We start from the raw sequence: 22,157 nt of genomic DNA, 5'->3' as shown, positions 1-22,157 counted from the left end.
CCTACTTCTCATTTTTTCATAGGAGGCACTTTGTTCCTGACCTTCATGTTAAAAATAGAGAAGTCTAACTGAGCCAAGAGGTGTGGTTTAGTTAGTAAATGGTTTCACATCATATCATCTTTGTGCTGTAATTTGATACTTAGGCACTGAAGACAAAGGGATAAGCGGCTCTACCAGGGCTTTACACATGCTTCTAGATGGACTAAATCAGGGACAACTTGCTTTGAATACAAATACGTCAAAATCAAGACAAAAAACAACAACAATTGGCAATAGCATTAATGATAAAAATATATAGTTGTTTTTGAATGTAGGCAATGCTTCCAGTCACACAAAGGGACTGCATTCATCAAAGCGCACTTCAAGCACTTACTTGGAATAGGCTATTGCTTACATTAAACACCATTAAAATGTCAAATGTAATTAATGAGAGAATAACAATGTTTATATCACTAAGATACCTTCAATTTAAATCCTTTAATGTTATCACATAAACACTTTGTTCATGCTTTACATCGGAGAGACGCTTTAAATGTTCAACCAATTAGGATAAAGACAGCTGGGAGGAGCTTGGTAGTAAGGCTCAAATTCGGAAGATTGACAACAATCTGTCCAATAAGAACAGCTTAAACATGTTAGATACTTTAGATTGTCCAATTACGTTTTAGATCGAACATCTCCATTCTAACTAATGGACTGCAGTTGAGCCTCATAGATGTAGCTGGTGGTCATCACTCTCTCCTCAGCGTCTCACTCAAACAGGGTTATATCACTGCCATAAACATCAAACAAAGTATTTATTTCGGAAACATATTATACCCTTAAATTAAACTTACTATGGCTGATACCGCAGTTGAGACGACCACAACCACCGAGATTTCAGCAAAGGTGAGTTTGATTCATTTGACTAGCTAACTAAACTACTCTTCTGCTGAGCCTGCGTGAACACCAGCTAGCTAACTTTAGCTGTAATAGCTAGCTACAGTAGCTAACATTAATGTTAGTCACTGTCAATGGCTGAAAAATGTTATGTATTTCTCAAACATTTAGTTAACTATTTAACTAGTTCAATAACTTCGCTAGCCCCATTACTAGTGCTACATTGATTACTGCATTGTTGGGTTTTGAGCTTGCAAGAAAGGAATTTCACTGTACTTATGCACGTGACATTAACTTCAACTATTGGCGACTTGGCGTGTGACTAACTTTGCTAGCTAGCTAGTTTGACGTTAAATTTGGTAGCTACATTGCAAATGTAACTTATTACTAGTTAGTAAACGTTCGCTAAAAAGCCCCTCAAATCGAATGCGCTCTAGCTACACGGTTGCGCGATGGCGGGAAGTGATCAGGCCTTATACAGCGCGAGAGGAGTGTGCGCGCTTATCTTGTAGGGAACGGAGATGCAAGTTCCCGATGCCTTCCATTGTGTGCACTTTGGCAGTGGTCGGGCACGCGCCGCCGGTAAACACGGGGGATATGTAGAAAGGTTACTAGAATTTTAACAATATGAATTAAAGATGGCGACGAATATATGGCCACATCGTGGTGGACATGCTTCAATTGTGTCAGTGAGCTAATCAAGGATAACATATATTTTCAGGAGCTCAAAGAGAAGAAAGAGGTTGTCGAGGAGGTGGTAGAGAAGAAGGAGAACGGCAGTGGGGAAGCACCTGGCAATGAAACAGTGAGTTGAAGCTGAAGCTTACGTCCTCTGGAGCCTCATGGCCATCAACATGCAGGTGTCTTCAGACTCCGCCCCCACTACCCCACCCCCACACACTACTCTTTGTTTAGTTTGTGAAATGGCACAAATCTTCCTTAAGACATCTGTTAGCCCTCATTGCATTCCCTTTCCTAACTCTAAGGGGAATTAAGTATAAACTGCAACATGTGCCCTGTTTTAACTCTGAAGCTTGTTGGCTGTAACTCTTGGGTTAACTTTTTCAGAATACTTTTCTGAAATAAATTCCTTATCACTCATGCTTACCATTTACACATTTATGTGAAATATTAAAGTTCCTCAAATTCTTTGGTTTCTTCCCTCCAGCACACAAATGGTGCAGAGAAGACTAATGGTGCAGATGAGAAGACAAATGGTGCAATTAATTCTGAAGTAACGGCAGAGGTTGAAGAGGATGGTAAATTCATGCCCATCTTTGGACTAACAGCTGGATAAAAAAATTACATGTTTCACGGTTATTTGAAACTTGAGGTGCTTGAAGCCCACGTTTTTGCTTCATGTATGAATTTGATTGCAGGAGAGGGAGAGGATGCAGCTGAGGATGCAGAAGAAGCTGCTGAGGAGGTTGACCACCCTGTGAAGCGCCCAGCTGAGGAGGAGGTACAGTTTTGTCCGATTTTAAAACGGTCTCATAGTAAAAGTTGAGCCATCTTTATTACTGTTTTATATCTGTCCACCAAGTTCTCTCCTCACTTAAAAACTTTTATTTTTGCCCTCAGGAACAAGTGGAAACAAAAAAGCAGAAAACAGAAAACGATGACACAAAGGAAGCTGAAGTGGAGGCCTAGAACGCTCAGTCTGTACTCCTCCGCAGCTCTGTCTACATGCCGTGGTCAACTTCACCTTGTAGAGCTTGTGCTTTATGTATGTTTTACAGATTTTGTTTTCCCCCAAGATATTACATTGCACTGGAGTCCTTAAACATAGTGGCCTCCTCCCTTTTTATAAGATGTTATTTATTGGTTTCTTACAACAACAACAAAAAAGAACTCATGCAAATAGGATCCATGCTGTTTTAACAGTATGTTAGTTTGTATCCTTATGAGTTAAGCACATTCTCTACTTTGTTACTGCTGACCAGTTGATTCAGAGGCAGGCAGCTGCACCCTTCTCCACATTTTCAACGTGACCTCACTCACTAAAGACCAAAGATAAGTTTTAAGCAGGGGCTAATGGACTATTGTTAGCATTATTAGTTCAGGCTTTTTTAATACCTTTTGTTAAGTGCTGCTGCTAGTAGTTAATCCTTTGCCTGGCTGATCTGTTAACACAACAATGGCACAAATACAAGAACACCTCCATGATCAAAGATAGCTTGATCCTTCCGCAATGTTAATTACCCCCTCTTAAATCTTAAGGCTTTGGTCATATGTTTTGTATGCATTTTACACACGTTTGTACCCAAGATACTGTTTGTTTTTTGTTTCATTTTCAGTTATGTTTTGTCTGGGTGACTCAGAAATTGTCTACAATGGTCTTTATCAGAACAACATTCCCACCCTGGTGTTCTTTCTCTTCTAGTGCAGTTATATTTCATGATTGCTATTTGGTTGCTTCGGCCACTGCTTTGTATATTCTGGTTCTTGATGATTAAATAAATCAGTCTTGTCTTTTTAACCATGGTGTTTTGTGTTTGCATTCACTGTAGTTAAATGTACTGGATATTTCACCTCAGTTCTTCAAAGGGTAATTGACACGTTTTATCCTCTTGTTCATTATCTCCACACCATACCAGTGTCTACATATCTGAAAACGGTACGTTTCTATGATCTGCGGTTAAGAAGAAAGGTCCTAAAAAACACTTCTCTGTGACATCGAAGGGTAGAATTCAAAGTAAAAAATAAACTGTTCAAACCCTGCATCGAGTTTCTATCCATAGGGAGGGTATTTTCTTGCTCCCCACGTCACTGCAAATCTCAGTGTTTTAAAAATCACTGTTTTAACTTGATGTCATCGAGTCAAATTTGGTAACTTTTTTCTACAAAACAGAAATGCGCTGTTTAACACATATGTAGGCACTGGTATTGTGCTGGAGGTAATGAAAAGGAGGTTAAAGTGGTGGAATTGCCCTTTAAGATGCTGAACAGTGTTATAACCAAATTACAATTGTGACTAACATTAGTGTTAACTGAAATCATCCCTTATTACATTGTTAAAACAGTCCTAGCCATGTACTTGATGTCAGTTGACATAATTTAACATAAGACTGAATATGAATGATTCTGTTTGAGGAACAGGAGTAATTATTGTAATCTTCGGATTTAGGCTTTTTTTTCTCCATAGAACTAAACTGTCTACACATCAATCCATTGAATCCTGACGTGTTGCAGTTTACAGACCCATCTAGTGGTGTAAACTGGTATTGCGGGTCAACTCAGGGTAGGGTTGATTGTTGAAAATTACTATTCTTTGATAGAACCTTTATGACATGGTTATGTGGATGGAGGTTTTCTGATAAGTGACCAGTTATGAAGAATGATTACATATATTTTAATGTGAAATACATAATAGCTGTAAATCTAATATCAAAAAGAAACATTGATCCTAAAGGACACATTATATGCATAATTATCTGCATATAGAGGAGACCTCCAAGATGTGTGAAGTTCTATGATAGTGAGTTTAATAAAAAAGGACAGTAGCCCAACAAGTAAAAATGATAATTTTAATTGAACTCGACCCTGAAGTAAAGTAGCTGTTACAGTAATACAGTTAATATTGGAATTAAGGATGAAGACCATCAGAAAACACAGTTTATTGTAAAATACTAGAAATGTTATTTTGTTGAATTGAAGCAAGTTGCAACAGCATGATGATCCATAGAGTTCATGGTTCCTCAAAAGAAACCAGTCAGAAACATGACATCATCATGGCACGTGTCCAGTCTGTTATGGAGGCTTTAGTGGGAGACCCTGATCAACATTCCGCTGAGGCATCACCAGCTCTAGATGACTCATGAAAGTGGGGTGTTTAAAGGTGGTGGGCATTTTAGTGAAACTCACAAATGAAGCTGAACGCAGGCATGAGTTATTGTTACAATTCATTCAAAAATGCCTGGAAACAGTCTTGGTGTCAATTAAGTGATGTTATTTTAGCCTGTCATAGATTTTCTCAATTGAAAAGTAATTATGATTTCACCAATGTTTCAATTGGCTGATTGATGAACATGGAAGATGACATGTTATTTCAGCTGTTTAGAATGAAATTAATGAATTGAGTGAATAAATGCAGTGTGTGAGGAACTGGATAACTAACCCAAACGTGAGAGGGTCACGCCAGTGAGCCAGTTTGGGTCGTGTGGTGAAACAAACCTAAACACTAACTAAAGCATGCGCCTTAGCGTGCCAAAAGTCTTCCCTCTCAAAGTGGTCCAGCTCCATCTTTAGCATAGTTCACATGCATCTTCCTGAATTCTTTCTTGCCACCAAAACAACAGATTTGTTGTTCTTCTTTTTTGTTCGGTTTCCGGTGGAATGCCGAATCACACCCCAGTTTCAACTTCTCCTCTTCCTGGTAATGACAAGAATCACTGTCATTACAACAGTCACGCCAGCAGCAAGGTGACAGGTCAGAGTGATGTCCATGGCTTAGTAAAGGGTCCATCTCTGTGTGTATGTTTGTAAACGCATTAGTGATTGTCAAGTCAAAATGGTAATAAATAATGACCATAATAATCTGAGTGCCTTGTGTGAAAGATGTAAAACCTCATCAGAGGCACAGTTTGGCTCTCTATTATTCACATAGTACAAACTGTACATTGAGTGAGGGCGGTACTATGGCTTGTATGTGTGTGTAAATGTATAGTAAATATGCTACTGTGCTTACATGAATTCAGGGCTTCAAGCAAAGGTCATTGGTGACACATTCAGACAGTCCCTAAGCCTGCTTATAGTGGGATGATAGTGTGCTAACGCAGAGAAACCGGCAGGTAGACATTCCCTCAGACAAAAGACCAAAACAGAAGATGCAAGGCATTGAGGCTACAGCCGCATGCATATATTAGGCGAGGCATAAACAATTAACCCCCTCAAACATAGTTTTAATTCATTCCTGATGTCCTGGGGAATAGGAGCTGTAGGGGTGTAAGTATTTAGGCACACACACGCACACACCCAATCAACATCATAAAAGTGCCGCTTTTTAGTGGAAATGATGGACACACTCTATAACACACTGACACCACAGAACGGTGGCCAATGTCTGTCTGTCGGTCTAAGCTCTAAGAGGAGCTATGCTGAGTAGTGTGAGAGACTACAGTACTGTATGTGCTTTGCAGAGTGACACAGAGTGTGTAGGCTATATGCAGTGTGTGCGTTGTGACAGAAGGCTGCAGTGTGAGTGTGTAGTGCAGTGTGAGAGAAAGGGAGGGGGTCTAAATGTGCACCAGTAGTGGCTGGGTCTCGCATTCGGAAGGCTCACCCTCAGGGGGGGGCAGGTGGTACACCACGCATAGGGAGGAGTACAGACAGCCCACGAATGACATCACGCTGGAAAAGTACATCACTCCCTGGGCCCCGCCCACCAGCGAGGTCAGAGGTCCCATCGCCACAGAGACTATGATCTGAGCTAGGAAGTACTGGCAGCTGAGCAGAGAGATGTCCACCCCCATCCCTCTCCTGGTCCCTTCCTCTGACGAGCCACAGAACTACACACACACAAGAGGAGAGAGACGGCACATGTATGAGTGATACTATGAACACTTTTACAACAAACACACTTATCCAAATACATCTATAAAGACACAGAGTACCGTGCTATATCAAAACACTTGACCAATCCTGTATAAAATACTGTCACCAAAAACAAAATTCTGAACATTATATAATATGTTCACATTTATGTGTTGTATTCAGTGTATTCCCATTGATATTCACTAACCTGCGGGCTCTGGTAGTATTCACACAGCAGAGAGTAAGGCAGTGTGCATAGAGAGGAGAAGAGCACCCCGTAGGTGACACAGAGAGACAGCACCACATAGAGGTTGGTGGAGAGCGTAGCAAGGCCTGTGCCAAGGCCAAACGCCAGGTAGGCAAAGAAATAGAGAGAGCGGAGGGAGAAACGCTCCTCCAACTTCTCCAATATGGCTATGAATAGAAACAAGGAGAGGAAGAAAACAGAAGGGGGAATAACGTTAAAACAACTGTATGTGATAAAGAATCTAAATGATGGATGTGGTGTGAGGTGTGTGTTTGTGTGTTCCACTCCTGTGTTTTTGTGAGTGTCTGGATGTGTGTGTGGAATGTCGAGTGGATTTACACTGCTACCAGACTGAGTCATCTGTTGAACATGCTCAACAGTGACGACGAGGCAGTTAGCCAGAGCCTCCCTCCTTCTGGACTTACGGAGGAGGAAGGTCCCACTGGCCACAGACACTGAGGACAACTTCCTGGGAGAACTGGACACTCGTGCTGCGGTCTGGTAAGGCTGGCCAGACCTCAACGACCTGTGCAACCCGACTGGAGTAGAGCTCAGATGGACATGGACTGACACACAAACTGAACCAGTGACTACCTCTGATGCAGTTGTGGCAGACTCCTGTGTTGTCGTGGAGGCTTCTGTCACCCATGATGGAACATAATAATAATAATAATAATAATAATAATATGCCATTTAGCAGACGCTTTTATCCAAAGCGACTTACAGTCATGCGTGCATACATTTTTGTGTATGGGTGGTCCCGGGGATCGAACCCACTACCTTGGCGTTACAAGCGCCGTGCTCTACCAGCTGAGCTACAGAGGAACATCCTGCATCGAGGATAACTGCAAGCTTTGCAAAGCAATCACTAGCCTGCTATTCAGTGGAGAGGGTGTGTGGTCCAAGTCTGGGTTTAAGGGTATCTTTTCCAAGCTTAAAAGGATAAACATTCACTCGCAACACACCATGGGCCAGAAAAGGTTGAATACACTGGCCATGCTGTCAATCCAGCATGACTTCTGCTGCGTTCAAAACAACTCGGAACTGGGAAATCTCAGACTTCAGTGAGTTCAAAACAACTGGGAAGTCGGAAAAAAACTAGCTCCAACTGGGAAAATAGATTTTGAACGGTCATCCAACTCGGAATTCCAAGTCAGGAACTCTGGCCTCTTTCTAGAGCTCCGACCTGAAGATCACTGACGTCATGATTCAACCTTGTTTTTTCCCCCTAGTTCCCAGTTGTCTTGAAAGCACCATAAATCCAGAGAATGCCAGACTTAGATGACAAAGTTTGATGACAATATTTGCCCACAAGAAGGACCGCCGCGCCACCTTCCTGTTCAAGTGAGCACAGCAGAACAAGGTGAGTCCAAAAATGTATTGTATGCTGCTGCATAAATGATGTAATAGGCCAGGGAGATATGTATACTGTAGCTAAGAAAGTAATATTAAGTGTATGTTGTGTAGTAAGCTGTTAGTAGCCCATGTGCCTCACCCTAATCATTTGGTCCCTTTCCCACTCATAACTTAGCCTACTGTTCTGACTTGGTGGTGCACATGTAGCCTATAGCCTGCTTTAGAGAAACGTAATCATCGAATATTGTAAGAGCTTTCATTGTCTGCTTATATGCCCCCTTTATTTATCCTACGGTTCTGACCTGGAGAATACTGTAAGAACGGCACGTTCTGAATTCTGTCGTGCTGAACAAATAGTTATATTGACTATGTCCGTCCTAGCTCGCTCATTAATGGCTTAAACGAAATTACGGATTGCCTCATATTTGAAAGGCTGGTCATGGCTCACATCAACACCATTATCCCAGAAACCCTAGACCCACTTCAATTTGCATACCACCCCAACAGATCCACAGATGATGCAATCTCTATTGCGCTCCACACTGCCCTTTCATACCTGGACAAAAGGAACACCTATGTGAGAATGCTATTCATTGACTACAGCTCAGCGTTCAACACCATAGTGCCCTCAAAGCTCATCACTAAGCTAAGGACCCTGGGACTAAACACCTCCCTCTAGATCTGGATCCTGGACTTCCTGACGGGCCACCCCCAGGTGGTAAGGGTAGGTAACAACACATCCGCCACGCTGATCCTCAACACGGGGGCCCCTCAGGGGTGCGTGCTCAGTCCCCTCCTGTACTCCCTGTTCACTCATGACTGCATGGCCAGGCACGACTCCAACACCATCATTAAGTTTGCCGATGACACAACAGTGGTAGGCCTGATCAGGCCTGATGACAGACAACGACGAGACAGCCTATAGGGAGGTCAGAGACCTGGACGTGTGGTGCCAGGACAACAACCTCTCCCTCAACGTGATCAAGACAAAGGAGATGATTGTGGACTACAGGAAAAAGAAGAGGACAGAGCACGCCCCCATTCTCATCGACGGGGCTGTAGTGGAGCAGGTTGAGAGCTTCAAGTTCCTTGGTGTCGACATCACCAACAAACTAACATGGCCCAAGCACACCAAGACAGTCGTGAACAGGGCACAACAAAACCTATTCCCCCTAAGGAGACTGAAAAGATTTGGCATGGGTCCTCAGATCCTCAAAAGGTTATACAGCTGCACCATCGAGAGCATCCTGACTGGTTGCATCACTGCCTGGTATGGCAACTGCTCGGCCTCCGACCGCAAGGCACTACAGAGGGTAGTGCGTACGGACCAGTACATCACTGGGGCCAAGCTTCCTGCCATCCAGGACCTCTATACCAGGTGGTGTCAGAGGAAGGCCCTAAAAATTGTCAAAGACTCCAGCCACCCTAGTCGTATACTCTTCTCTCTGCTACCGCACGGCAAGCGGTACCGGAGCACCAAGTCTAGGTCCAAGAGGCTTCTAAACAGCTTCTACCCCCAAGCCATAAGACTCCTGAACATCTAATCAAATGGCTACCCAGACTATTTGCATTGCCCCCCTGCCTCCCTCCTCTTTTACACTGCTGCTATTCTCTGTATATTATCTATGCATAGTCACTTTAACTCTACCTACATGTACATATTACCTCAATTACCTCGACTAACCGGTGCCCCCGCACATTGACTCGGTACCGGTACCCCCTATATATAGCCTCGCTATAGCTATTTTACTGCTGCTCTTTAATTATTTGTGACTTTTTAAAAAAATAATGTTTTAGGTATTCTTTCTTAAACCTGCATTGTTGGTTAAGGGCTTGTGAGTAAGAATTTCACTGTAAGGTCTACACCTGTTGTATTCGGCACATGTGACAAATAAAATTTGATTTGATCCGCTCGTCGTCCCCTTATGCCATAGTTTGTACATCTCAATTGTCAGTAGAAACCACATTTGTTTAAGCAAGTCAGCCAGATCAGCTATGTTTAAAAAAAAGGTAGTATATGAGGCTGAATTAATAGCCAGGTGTGGCAGTGGTAAGGATTCCCTCCATGGTGCTGAAAAGAAAGCTCTGCTGTTGGGACAGCTTTATGGAGGCTCTAACAGTTTGTGGGCACCATTTGTCACCGTTATAGTGCAATTAATGTATTGTTTAGTGTTGTGTAGGTTCTTTGCTGGCATGTATCTAAACATTTTTTTGTTTTGAAATTAAAGCTGTGACACTCTGGCTCCGGGACGTTTGTATTTGAGCCAGGGTGTATTTTGTTTTGTTGGGTAATTTGGGTGTATTTCTATGTTTGCAGTTCTGTGGGGTTTATTTCTAGGTTTGGTCATTGACTCCCAATCGGAGGTAACGAGTGTCAGCTGTCGGCTCGTTATCTCTGATTGGGAGCCATATTTATACTGTGTGTTTTCTCTTGGGTGTTGTGGGTTTTTGTTCCTTTTGGTCAGTGTACCGTGGACTTCATTGAGTCGTCTTTTGTTTGTAGTTCGATTACGTTTATTTAATAAAGTCATGTTTCTTGGACACGCTGCGCCTTGGTCATACTTGGACGACATAGACGACCGTGACAGAAAAACCCACCATAAGAGGACCAAGCAGCGTGTCAAGCGGCAACAGGACCCAGCTCCAAAGGATTCTTGGACATGGGAGGAGATACTGGCTGGAAAGGGTCCTTGGGCACAACCGGGAGACTATCGCCGCCCTCGTGAAGAGCTGGAGGCAGCTAAAGCCGAGAGGAGGTGGTATGAGGAGGCAGCAAGGAGTCGAGGCTGGAAGCCCGTGGGTACTACCCAAAAATTTCTTGGGGGGGGGCTTAAAGGGAGTGTGGCGAAGTCAGGTAGGAGACCTGCGCCTACTCCCTGGACTTACCGTGGAGAGCGAGAGTACGGGCAGACACCGTGTTACGCAGTAGAGCGCATGGTGTCTCCTGTACGCAGGCATAGCCCGGTTCGGTCCAGCTCCACGTATCGGCCGGGTTAGAGTGAGCGTTGAGCCAGATGTCATGGAGCCGGCCCAACGCATCCGGCTACCAGTGCGTCTTCTCGGGCCGGCGTACATGGCACCAGCCTTACGCATGGTGTTCCCGGTTCGCCCACATAGGCCGGTGCGGGTTATTCCACCTCCCCGTACTGGTCGGGCGACGGGGAGCATCAACCCGGGTAAGGTTGGGCAGGCTCAGTGCTCAAGGGGGCCAGTAAGCCTGCACGGTCCGGTATTTCCGGCGCCACCTCTCCGCTCCAGCCCAGTACCACCAGTGCCTACACCACGCACCAAGCCTCCGGTGTGTTCCCCGAGTCCTGTGCGTCCTGTTGCTGCTCTCCGCACTAGGCCTTATGTGCGTCCCCAGGGTCCAGCATGCCCTGTTCCGGCTCTCCGCACTAGGCCGTATGTGCGTCCCCAGGGTCCAGCATGCCCTGTTGCTTCTCCCCGCACTAGGCCTTATGTGCGTCCCCAGGGTCCAGCATGCCCTGTTCCGGCTCTCCGCACTAGGCCTTATGTGCGTCCCCAGGGTCCAGCATGCCCTGTTGCTTCTCCCCGCACTAGGCCTTATGTGCGTCCCCAGGGTCCAGCATGCCCTGTTGCTTCTCCCCGCACTAGCCCTGAGATGCGTGTCCTCAGCCCGGTACCTCCAGTTCCGGCACCACGCACCAGGCCTACGGTGCGCCTCAGACGGCCAGAGTCTGCCGTCTGCCCAACGGGGCCTGAACTGCCCGTCTGCCCAAAGGCGCTTAAGCCGCCCGTCTGCCATGAGCCTTCAGAGCCGTCCGCCAGACCGGAGCCGCTAGAGCCTTCTGCCAGACAGGATCAGCCAGAGCCTTCCGCCAGACAGGATCAGCCAGAGCCTTCCGCCAGACAGGATCAGCCAGAGCCTTCTGCCAGACAGGATCAGCCAGAGCCTTCCGCCAGACAGGATCAGCCAGAGCCTTCCGCCAGCCATGAGCAGCCAGATCCGTCAGCCGGCCATGAGCAGCCAGATCCGTCAGCCAGCCATGAGCAGCCAGATCCTTCAGCCAGCCATGAGCAGCCAGATCCGTCGGCCAGCCATGAGCAGCCAGATCCGTCGGCCAGCCATGAGCAGCCAGATCCGTCAGCCAGCCATGAGCAGCCAGATCCGTCAGCCAGCCATGAGCAGCCAGATCCTTCAGCCAGCCATGAGCCGTCCAGCCAGGATCCGCCATTGAGTCCGGTGCTGTCCCTTAGCCCGGTGCTGCCCCTTATCCTGGTGCTGCCCCTTAGTCCGGTACTGCCCCTTAGTCCGGTGCTGCCCCTTAGTCCGGTGCTGCCCTTTAGTCCGGTGCCGCCCCTTAATCCAGTGGGGTTTAGTTGGGGGGTGGTCATGTGGAGGAGGCTACGGAAGCGGATAGTGACTAAGGTGGGGTGGGGACCACGACCAGGGCCAGAACCGCCACCGTGGACAGACGCCCACCCAGACCCTCCCCTAGACTGTATGCTGGTGCGCCCGGAGTTCGCACCTTTAGGGGGGGGTACTGTGACACTCTGGCTCCGGGACGTTTGTATTTGAGCCAGGGTGTATTTTGTTTTGTTGGGTAATTTGGGTGTATTTCTATGTTTGCAGTTCTGTGGGGTTTATTTCTAGGTTTGGTCATTGACTCCCAATCGGAGGTAACGAGTGTCAGCTGTCGGCTCGTTATCTCTGATTGGGAGCCATATTTATACTGTGTGTTTTCTCTTGGGTGTTGTGGGTTTTTGTTCCTTTTGGTCAGTGTACCGTGGACTTCATTGAGTCGTCTTTTGTTTGTAGTTCGATTACGTTTATTTAATAAAGTCATGTTTCTTGGACACGCTGCGCCTTGGTCATACTTGGACGACATAGACGACCGTGACAAAAGCAGCTTCCGAAAATGAACACTCAGATTATAGTGAAATTATGTCTGATCTCACAAACAATGTAAAGTATGTATAGATAGGTGTAATCTAGAGCCAAGCCTGTTGATTTTTAATCTGAGGATATCCTGCTATTGAAACCCTTGTTGAATTATGCAACAGAACATGACAACAACAGTAATTGATGAGGCAGTTATATGCAAACGCACCCATTGTATTTATGCAAATGAAGCACATATAACTTTCTCTGTTTTAACACAAAATATTTAAATAAATAACTGATACCATTAGAAAATGTATATATGAGTGCATTCTAAGAAAAAAAGTGACAATATTTCAAATTGAAAACCTGAATTCCCACCAAAATCTTACATCTCATTATTTGTCTGTGCCAGTAAAATGTTTTATGTGCTATAATTCAGTCAATATCTGATAGATAAAAAACATTTCAAAAAGTTTGGAGCATCTTCATCAATTGTCCAACTTTTGCATTTATTAGAATCGTTTTTTTCAAACCTTTTAACGATTTTGATGCTATTGTTGTTGTGAGGGAGGCCAGAGGGAGGTGCTGATTTTGGAAGGGGCTAGTCATTTGACTGTTACATGGAGCAGGCCTTTGCTGACAAGCTCCTCAAATACCAGCCCCTCGTATCACACTTGGACAGCCTTGGATACAAGTGCAAGTTAGTATCAATGATATTTGGCAGTCTCTGCAACGTATATAGGCTCACAGTACGTGGCCTCCATATTGCTGGCCTGCCTAAGACTAAAGCAAAGCAACTGGCTAGGTACTGTTTCATCTGTTATAGGCAGCGTAGCTGTTTGGAAAAGAAGGTGCTTTCTGTATCCTTAAGTGTCCATGCATACAATGACCTTTGAAATGTTTGAATCCTTCTTGAATATAATGTGATTTGTGGATTCAAATAAAGTATTTAAAATGTGTGTGTTTGTGTGTGTGTGTTTTCTTTTTGTGTTTATGAGTGTGTGTGTGTGTGTGTTTGTGTGTGCAGGACTCACCTGAGTAAAAGGCAGCGCTGAATGCATAGATGCACATGCCCCAGCAGCCCATGCTGACCCCAGCGTTGTAGCGTTGGTAGGCCTCAGAGTCGTGGGGTGCTTTGGGGTCTCCCTCAAACACTACCTCCCCCATGAAGTCAGTGTAGAACAACAGCATGCCCTCAAAGGACAGCCAACCTACAGGATCAAGACAGGGTGGCAGATAGCTCATATTTACATAGACATACTCACACAGCTTCCACTGGAGTACAGACAGCTGCGGTGACATCATCACTGGTGATTTTAACCTTAGTAGGCATACAGACAATGAAACACAAGCACATGAGTGACATGACTCTCACCCAAAAAATGGTTAGTGCATAGGCTGCGCAGTGACGGAGGCATCCTGTAGATGGCGATACACAGTAGCCTCATTGACATCTGTGAATCTGCTGTCTCCACATTTTCACTCAGGTCACTCTCATAGCGCACCCCATTCAGCAGAATGTTTGCCACCTTTATCACAGGAAGAACAAGAATCAGATACATGAATTATCTCAACATGATAATTTGTTAACAAACTAAATCAGAGGAATTAAACTCCAGGCTGACCTGCTGACTGAAGGTCACCGTTCTTCTGCGGCCATTTTCCAGCCCTCCACTCTGGATCACCATTGGCTCCTCCACTAGCGCAAGGCTCTGAGGGCGCTTCAGGATACCAGCGGACGAACCTCGATGGGACCCTGCCCCCATCTGAGCCGCCCCGGCCTGGGATCCTGCCCCAGCCAGGGCCACTGTCCCAGCCACGGTTAGTGCTCCAGCCTGTGACCCAGTTCCAGGCTGAGATCCCTGGGGAGGTGGGGTGTCCCCTGGAGGCAGTGGTCGGGCTGCAGTGTCCTGGTCAAGGGGCTGTGGCGATGGCTGTCCGGTGTAGCAGTCGATGAGCACACTGTCAATATAGGATGTTCCCAAGGATGAGGCGAACTCATTGATGCCAGTGAGAGAGTTATCCCGACTGATAAAGCTGCCATATTTAGGAGTAAGGGGGCTGAGGGGTGAGATGGGGCTGGTGAGGCCGGCACAGAGGCGTGCGTTGGCACTACAGGAGTGTGCCATGGGGTTAGGGTTCGAGGGGTGGGGTTCAGAGAATTGGTAGCTATAAAGCCTCTCATCTTCCTCTTCCAATCCCAGGCTTGCCCCCGGTGGGATGGGGGGAGAGGGGGGCAGAGGGAGGCTGGGGCTCTTTAGAGAGTTTTTAGAGTTCTTCTGAGGCTGCGTCTTTGGCAGGGGCCGCTCAGGGATGCTGTTGAGGGTCATGCATGTGGCAATGACCAAAGTGACACTGGTGAACATGTATATGACTCGAAGTTGACCTCCCATTGACCTCCCAAACTCAGTGTGGTCCCAGTTAATTCCACCCACGATGTACCCGAATCCACCACCCAGACCTGCATAGAGAGAGTGGGACATAATCATCATAGAACTGATCATCATGGCAATGACATTGATTATGCTATCACTCTATCACATCTTAGACTTATTATATATGTTATGTTTAACTCTACATTGTCAGAAGTGTTTTATATGTACATTTTACTGTCTCACCTACCAGTGGTGAGTGTTATAGCCTATGGGTATGTATGACGTTCTCGAACCAGCCAGTAGTGTATAGCGTTCCCTGAATGACCAGTAGTTAGTGTTTACAGTGCTCTCTAACCTGCCAGCAGTGCATGAATATTGAGGCCACGGTCCTGGTCCTCTGGCAGGCACACGTCCATCATGTAGGCGTGGCTGGGATTATCTGCTGAGTCCGCACTGAAGTCCATCAGAACCACTCCACAAATAGTCAGTATGATGCCCCACTTGTGATTGGTTGCTGTGTCTGCCACCGCAGCTCCAATGTCTCGCCCATTCAGCACCAGTGTCAAACCAAGCAGAGCTCCTACAAAGGTAAAACAGAGAACTCCACTTCAGGACTACAATATTAGTTAAAAACATGAACCCATTTTCACCAGAGGAGGGAGAGCCTTGCAAGACAGAATATTCCTTACCAATAGCCAAGGCTAAAATAAACGGTCTCCGACGGCCAAAGCGGGATGTACAACGGTCACTCCAAGCTCCCAGGAGAGGCTGGACCAGGAATCCTTAAAACCATGAGGAGAAAGGAGAAGGATTTAGGGGCATTCAATGGGATATGCTGATGAGAACATCAATATAATCTAACTATACTATTCAAAGCATAGTTATGTACTATCTTTTTCCAATAAAACAGGACTTTCTGTATCTACTTCATCTCTCCCTGCCACTTCATTACCCAATATAGGGCTGATGAACCACACCAGGCTGTAGAACTCATCTGGCAGACCCATCTGTAACAGGACAGGGGTGACATAGGCCGTCTCCATGGCGTAGCTGAACTCAATGCCAAACAGGACACAGCCATTGAAGAGCAGCTCAGGGAAGGTGCGGCGAGGGGGCAGCTCACTGAGGTCCAGCTGATCTAGGGGGCAGGGGGTGTTGGGCGGAGGGGGCGGGGACGGTCTGATCAGCTTCCGCCGCTTCGGGTGTCTCTGGAAGTTGTTGGCACGGTGACTCAGGAGGCGTGTGGTAGACGATGGGAAGCTGGCGGTCTTGGGCATGGAGCTCCTCCAGAGGCCATCATTAGTGGCACCCAGTGACCTCTCTGATGACCTCCCTCCTGGGCTGGCCAACAGGGGGTCACTGGGGGTGCCCATTCCTGGAGATGACATCACTCTGCTGGGCCCAGTTTACTCTGCACACACTAGGAGATGCTCATTCATAGGTCAAAATGCAATCAGATTAAAGTTTAAAGAGAAATATACAATTTTATGAGGAGGTAGACTGTACAGTAAGGAGGCATGTCAATAACAGACTTGCAGTCATTACATCCATAAAGTATTTAATCATAATTTGGCAAGCTACTTTTAGAGGACACTCAAGGTAAAATCTGCTCATCTGGCTAGTACTGTAAAACAGGAGAGGAAGACGTAGACACCAAGGGAACCGGCGGCAAGGACACTGCCAGCCTATGATGGCACTATGCTCCTCGTGGGCAAGACGCACTGCAACAAATGCGCATGTTGATGGTGATGTGCGCAAAACCCATGTGCTCGAGTACACCAGTGTGGTATGCGGCATCGTCTCTCACCGTGGCTGTTTCCGTTTACATTTTTCATGGATGTATTTTGCCCATTTAAAAAGGTAATCGGAAGCGTAGGAGCTATAAAAATCCATTGCCACAAATCGCCTCAAATAACAAACGTTTTAACATGCTAGGCTACACATTATTTATTTGTGAAACACACGTCTTTAAACATTAAAAAGATGCCAAGCATGAGACTAGGGCTTGATAGGTCTGGTTTGTCATTCAATGTCTATCAATTGTCATCGACGTTATGCTCATTGACTTGAAAACAGTTTTGTTCTCGAGTCAAGGTGATGATTATACAATCGAATTAACACATGGTTTTAGACATGACAAGGCGTGCAAATTGAAACATGAAATAAATTACCTTAACAGGGTTTCTCTGTCATTTATTTCAGCATTCTCTGTTGGTAAACAAGTCAATCATATTTATGCCTTATAATATTTACGTTGGATGAGAGAAATCATGTTTTTTTTCCTTAGATGCAGTCATCTCCCTTCTTTATCCTCCGTCCGGTTGCCTTCCCCCTCTCTTCCCTCTTTCTCTCCCTTCCCTTGTCCCTCACCCGTGACGTCACATCACCCCTCCTGTTCCCTGCGCTTGGTACTTGGTAGACCTGCAGCCTCAGCACCAATACATATGAAGTTTGCGACATACACATTTAAAGGGCCAGTGCAGTCAAAAACATGATTTTCCTGGGTTTTATATATATTTCCACACTATGATGATGCTAATGCCCCTTTAGTGTAAGAGCTGCTTGAAAAGACTGCCTGTTTTGGTGGGATGGAGCTTTGGCCTTCCTGGTGAATAGACCAATAAGAACGAGAGTTCCAAACCTTTCTGACAATAACATCTAGTTGACAGTTTTCCCCTCCCCACTCAGACCACTCCCAGACAGTCCTAGCAAAATGATTGCTTGAGAAATTGCTCTTTGCTAAGAAGCTATTGTTGTTTCTTTTTTTTTACCATTTCAATTTAAAACAATCACAGTAAGGTACTTAATTGTTACCCAGAAATGATATGATATTGAGATAAAAACGGCTGCATTGGACCTTTAAAACTATTGCCAACAACACTGACCAATAGTTAAAAGTAGTATAGAAATGTCAGACAATTTACCATACAAATTAGCCTGGGCTTAGACTACCAAGACAAACATCTGCATTTGGTTTTTGTGTTGTCCAGACAGTTTTACCTAAATATTAGCCCAATACGCAATGAAGTTTCATAGAAATGCTCTCTTGTAGAAGTACAGTTGCCTAGTAGTTTTATTTTCATAAACCATAATGAGCAGCATGAAAGCTGATGACAATACTGTGTCTTCTCCTGTTAACCTTTGATCTCACCAACATTTCATAACATAACACCTGCCACACCTTTGTTAACTATCGAAGCATGAGGTCTGATAACAACAGCCTCAGACACCGTTTCTATCTACAAGCCATCAGACTGCTGAACACTTGAACTGGACTGACAACCTGCTCTGATTCTCCACAACTTAACACACACGCACTCAACTCACGCTACCACCCACCCACACAGACATCCAACTCAAATCAAATGTTATTTGTCACATGTGCTGAATACAACAGGTGTAGACCTTACCATGAAATGCTTACTTACAATCCCTTAACCAACAATGCCATTCAAGAAATAGAATTAAGAAAATATTTACTAAAGAAAATAAAGTCAAAAAAAATTAAATAAGTAACACAATAAAATAACAATAACGAGGCTATATACAGAGGGTACCGGTACCAAGTCAATGTGCGGGGGTACAGGTTAGTCGAGGTAATTTGTAGATGTAGGTAGGGGTAAAGTGACTATGCATAGGTGGGTGGGGGAGTCTTTGACTATTTTTTGGGCCGTCCGCTGACACTGCTAGTATGTAGGTCCTGGATGGCAGGAAGCTTGGCCCCAGTGACGTACTGGGACGTACGCACTACCCTCTGTAGCGCCTTACAGTCGGAGGCCGAGCAGTTGCTATACCAGGCAGCGATGCAACCGGTCAGGATTGTATAACTTTTTGAGGATCTGGGAACCCATGACAAATCTTTTAATTCTCCTGAGGGGGAAAGGTGTTGTTGTGCCCTATTCACAACTGTCTTGGTGTGTTTGGGCCATGATAGTTTCTTGGTGATGTGGACACCAAGGAACTTGAAACTCTCGACCCGCTTCACTACAGCCCCGTCGATGTGAATGGGGGCATGTTCGGCCCTCCTTTTCCTGTAGTCTACGATCAGCTCCTTTGTCTTGCTCACGTTGCGGGAGAGGTTGTTGACCTGGCACCACACTGCCAGGTCTCTGACCTCCTCCCTATAGGCTGTCTCATCGTTGTCTGTGATCAGGCCTACCACTGTTGTGTCATCAGCGAACTTAATGATGGTGTTGGAGTCGTGCTTGGCCATGCAGTCGTGGGTGAACATGGAGTACAGGAGGGGACTAAGCACGCACCCCTGAGGGGCCCCCGTGTTGAGAATCAGCGTGACAGATGTGTTGTTGCCTACCCTTACCACCTGGGGGCGGCCCGTCAGGAAGTCCAGGATCCAGTTAAAGAGGGAGGTGTTTAGTCCCAGGGTCCTTAGCTTAGTGATGAGCTTTGTGGGCACTATGGTGTTGAACGCTGAGCTGTAGTCAATGAACAGCATTCTCATATAGGTGTTCCTTTTGTCCAGGTGGGAAAGGGCAGTGTGGAGTGCGATTGAGATTGCGTCATCTGTGGATCTGTTGGGGCGGTATACGAATTGGAGTGGGTCTAGGGTTTCCAGAATGATGGTGTTGATGTGAACCATGACCAGCCTTTCAAAGCACTTCGTGGCTACCGACGTGAGTGCTACGGGGCGGTAGTCATTTAGGAAGGTTACCTTTGCTTTCTTGGGCACAGCGACTATGGTGGTCTGCTTGAAACATGTAGGTATTACAGACTCATGTCAACATTCACAAGGCCGCAGGCCAGAAGGATTACCAGGATGTGTACTCAGAGTATGCGCGGACCAACTGGCAAGTGTCTTCACTGACATTTTCAACCTCTCCCTGACACCGGTAAAAGGTCTTATTTCTGGACATTGATAATCAATTCCAGGAGTAGTTAATGCACGTCGCTTGACCCATAAAAAAAATGAAAAAGGATAAAAGTTTATCTGTATTATTGATGTTTGATGATTATTTACCACCCTATGTGAAGTTGGGATATATAAGATACGCCGTAAGAGCGTTCGTGCAAAACCCGATGCAATGCAAGAAGTGTAAAAAGTTTGGCCATGTGTCAAGTGTTTGCAGATGGAAGGAATATGTTATTGAAGAGTCTGTGAATGTAAAATGTTACAACTCTGGTGGGGATCATATTTCCGAATTCCCTGACTGCCCTGTTAGGGTGAAAGAGGTTGAGGTGTCAAGGATCAGGGCTGTACAGCAAATCTCCTATGTGGAGGCGGTGAAGAGCATTGAAGGGGCAAGAGGCCACAGTCTGAAGAAGATATGGTGGTGGATGCACCACAGCCAGTTGCAAATGTTATACTTCAATCAAGTGATAAGATCAACAGACGTTTTTGGTATGTTTCAAAAGTGTTACATAAATATTTGTTGGCATTTTATTGCTTTGAAATGTATAGGAATGAAGGATGTAGGTAATGTGTCAGTCTGGTGTAGAAGGATTGTTCTACTCAGTACTGTCTATTATCGATTGCGGTTATAATATCGTTTAGGACCTTGAGCATGGCTGAGGTGCACCCATGACCAGCTCGGAAACCAGATTGAATTTATGTTAACTACATTACTTCAGTTGGCTGCTTTGAGCAAATCCTCAATGTAATATAACCTATTCTAGGAGCCTATTGTGTATGATCTTTCTTAATTGTTCACTTGTTTTTCAACAATGTCAGCTACAGGCAGGGATGACTGGGGCCTTCCGCAAGTAATAAATAATTTGAACATCAGTTATTCCCACTGAAGCCCATGGTAAAGTTAACTACATTACTTGAATGTAATATATCCTATTATGTGAGCCTAGTGTGTATGTATAAACTATGTGGAATAGTTTTGGACCATTTGCTTCCCTGAAAACAGGTCCTGACAGGAGGAGGAGCAATATGAGTCTGTCAGAGGCCGTCAAGCTGGCTGGTGATGGTGGAGGCTTTGGTTGTCCACACAGCAAAGAAGCAGGTGCTGACCTTGGTGCCAGTAAGGATGGTCTTCACGGAGGCAATAAGACCCTCCGTCCTTGATATAGAAATCGTTCTACTTCACTGCCTCTTCAATGGTAAGGTCCCTTGCACCATGGGGACACTTGACCACCACTGCTGTGGTGCCCACCAGACCATCCGGTGAGGCACCCAGCATCCCAGACCCGTGACCCAAAGCCCTGACTCCTGCACATCCATCCCTGTAGGTCCTCCACTGACTGTACCTGGTTGGGCGCAGCTGGCTTCCTCCACTCGCATTCCACATCCGTACGGCCGATATTGCGAACCACCAAAATAGGCTGCATGGCGACACTTATGAGCTCCACGGAGGCATTCACATGTGGTAGAGAGAATCCCCTGGTCACCTATAGAGACCTTGCCAAGAGGAAGAATGTTAAGTGCCACATGCCTTTCAATGCATGACTTTGAACACCTTGAAATGAATTTGTTGTAAGAAATGTGCTATACACTGTAAATAGTTTGATTTCTTTTATGACATTGCACCTGTAGAATATTTAATAAACTGTCATTTTCACATGAGGACAAGTGCAGTTTTTCCATTAACTTTCTAAATTAACTTGGGATTTTATCACTTGACATATCAATCATATATTGGGAAGGATCCTATAAATCAAGACTGTGAATGCATGTACCACTCCTGATAGATTAATTATTAATGACTAATTATTACACCCTGAAACTGTGTATAATGTGTTAGAAATGTGTGAGTGTAGGACCAGTAAAGGCTATGGCATTGAGCCACTATTTAGCAATGTGAGTAAGAGTTAGGCCAGACAACAAAGACAACTGAGACAACTGAGAAACAACTGAGAAACTAAGATAAAGAGGCCTCCTGTGTGTGTGTATGTGTGTATGCATGTGTGTATATGTGTGTGTGTGTGTGTGTGTGTGTGAACTGATGGTCAGTAGAGCAGT

The 22,157-nt window shown here is 45.4% G+C and overlaps 2 protein-coding genes across 2 annotated transcripts; one reads left to right on the top strand and one right to left on the bottom strand.

Moving 5' to 3' along the window:
* Positions 1-671: 671 nt before the first annotated feature.
* Positions 672-3,358, top strand: LOC311133137 (uncharacterized protein). The gene is made up of 5 exons (XM_084166570.1): positions 672-888; positions 1,601-1,684; positions 2,048-2,138; positions 2,259-2,341; positions 2,461-3,358. Exons 1-5 carry the CDS (start codon positions 838-840, stop codon positions 2,527-2,529), a joined length of 378 nt encoding a protein of 125 aa, XP_084022696.1. The 5' UTR covers positions 672-837; the 3' UTR covers positions 2,530-3,358.
* Positions 3,359-6,113: 2,755 nt separating this feature from the next.
* slc45a1 (solute carrier family 45 member 1) lies at positions 6,114-16,623 on the bottom strand (the record flags this gene model as incomplete). Its single annotated transcript, XM_084167810.1, has 8 exons — positions 6,114-6,386; positions 6,620-6,825; positions 13,895-14,071; positions 14,236-14,389; positions 14,486-15,321; positions 15,591-15,815; positions 15,925-16,017; positions 16,188-16,623. The coding sequence occupies 8 exons, from the start codon at positions 16,621-16,623 to the stop codon at positions 6,114-6,116; spliced, it is 2,400 nt and encodes a 799-aa protein (XP_084023936.1).
* Between the last annotated feature and the right edge of the window lie 5,534 nt (positions 16,624-22,157).

Source organism: Coregonus lavaretus (genome assembly GCF_964263955.1).
Source record: "Coregonus lavaretus genome assembly, chromosome: 8".
NCBI classification, from domain to species: Eukaryota; Metazoa; Chordata; class Actinopteri; order Salmoniformes; family Salmonidae; genus Coregonus; species Coregonus lavaretus.
This window is presented reverse-complemented; position numbering and strand designations above follow the sequence as displayed.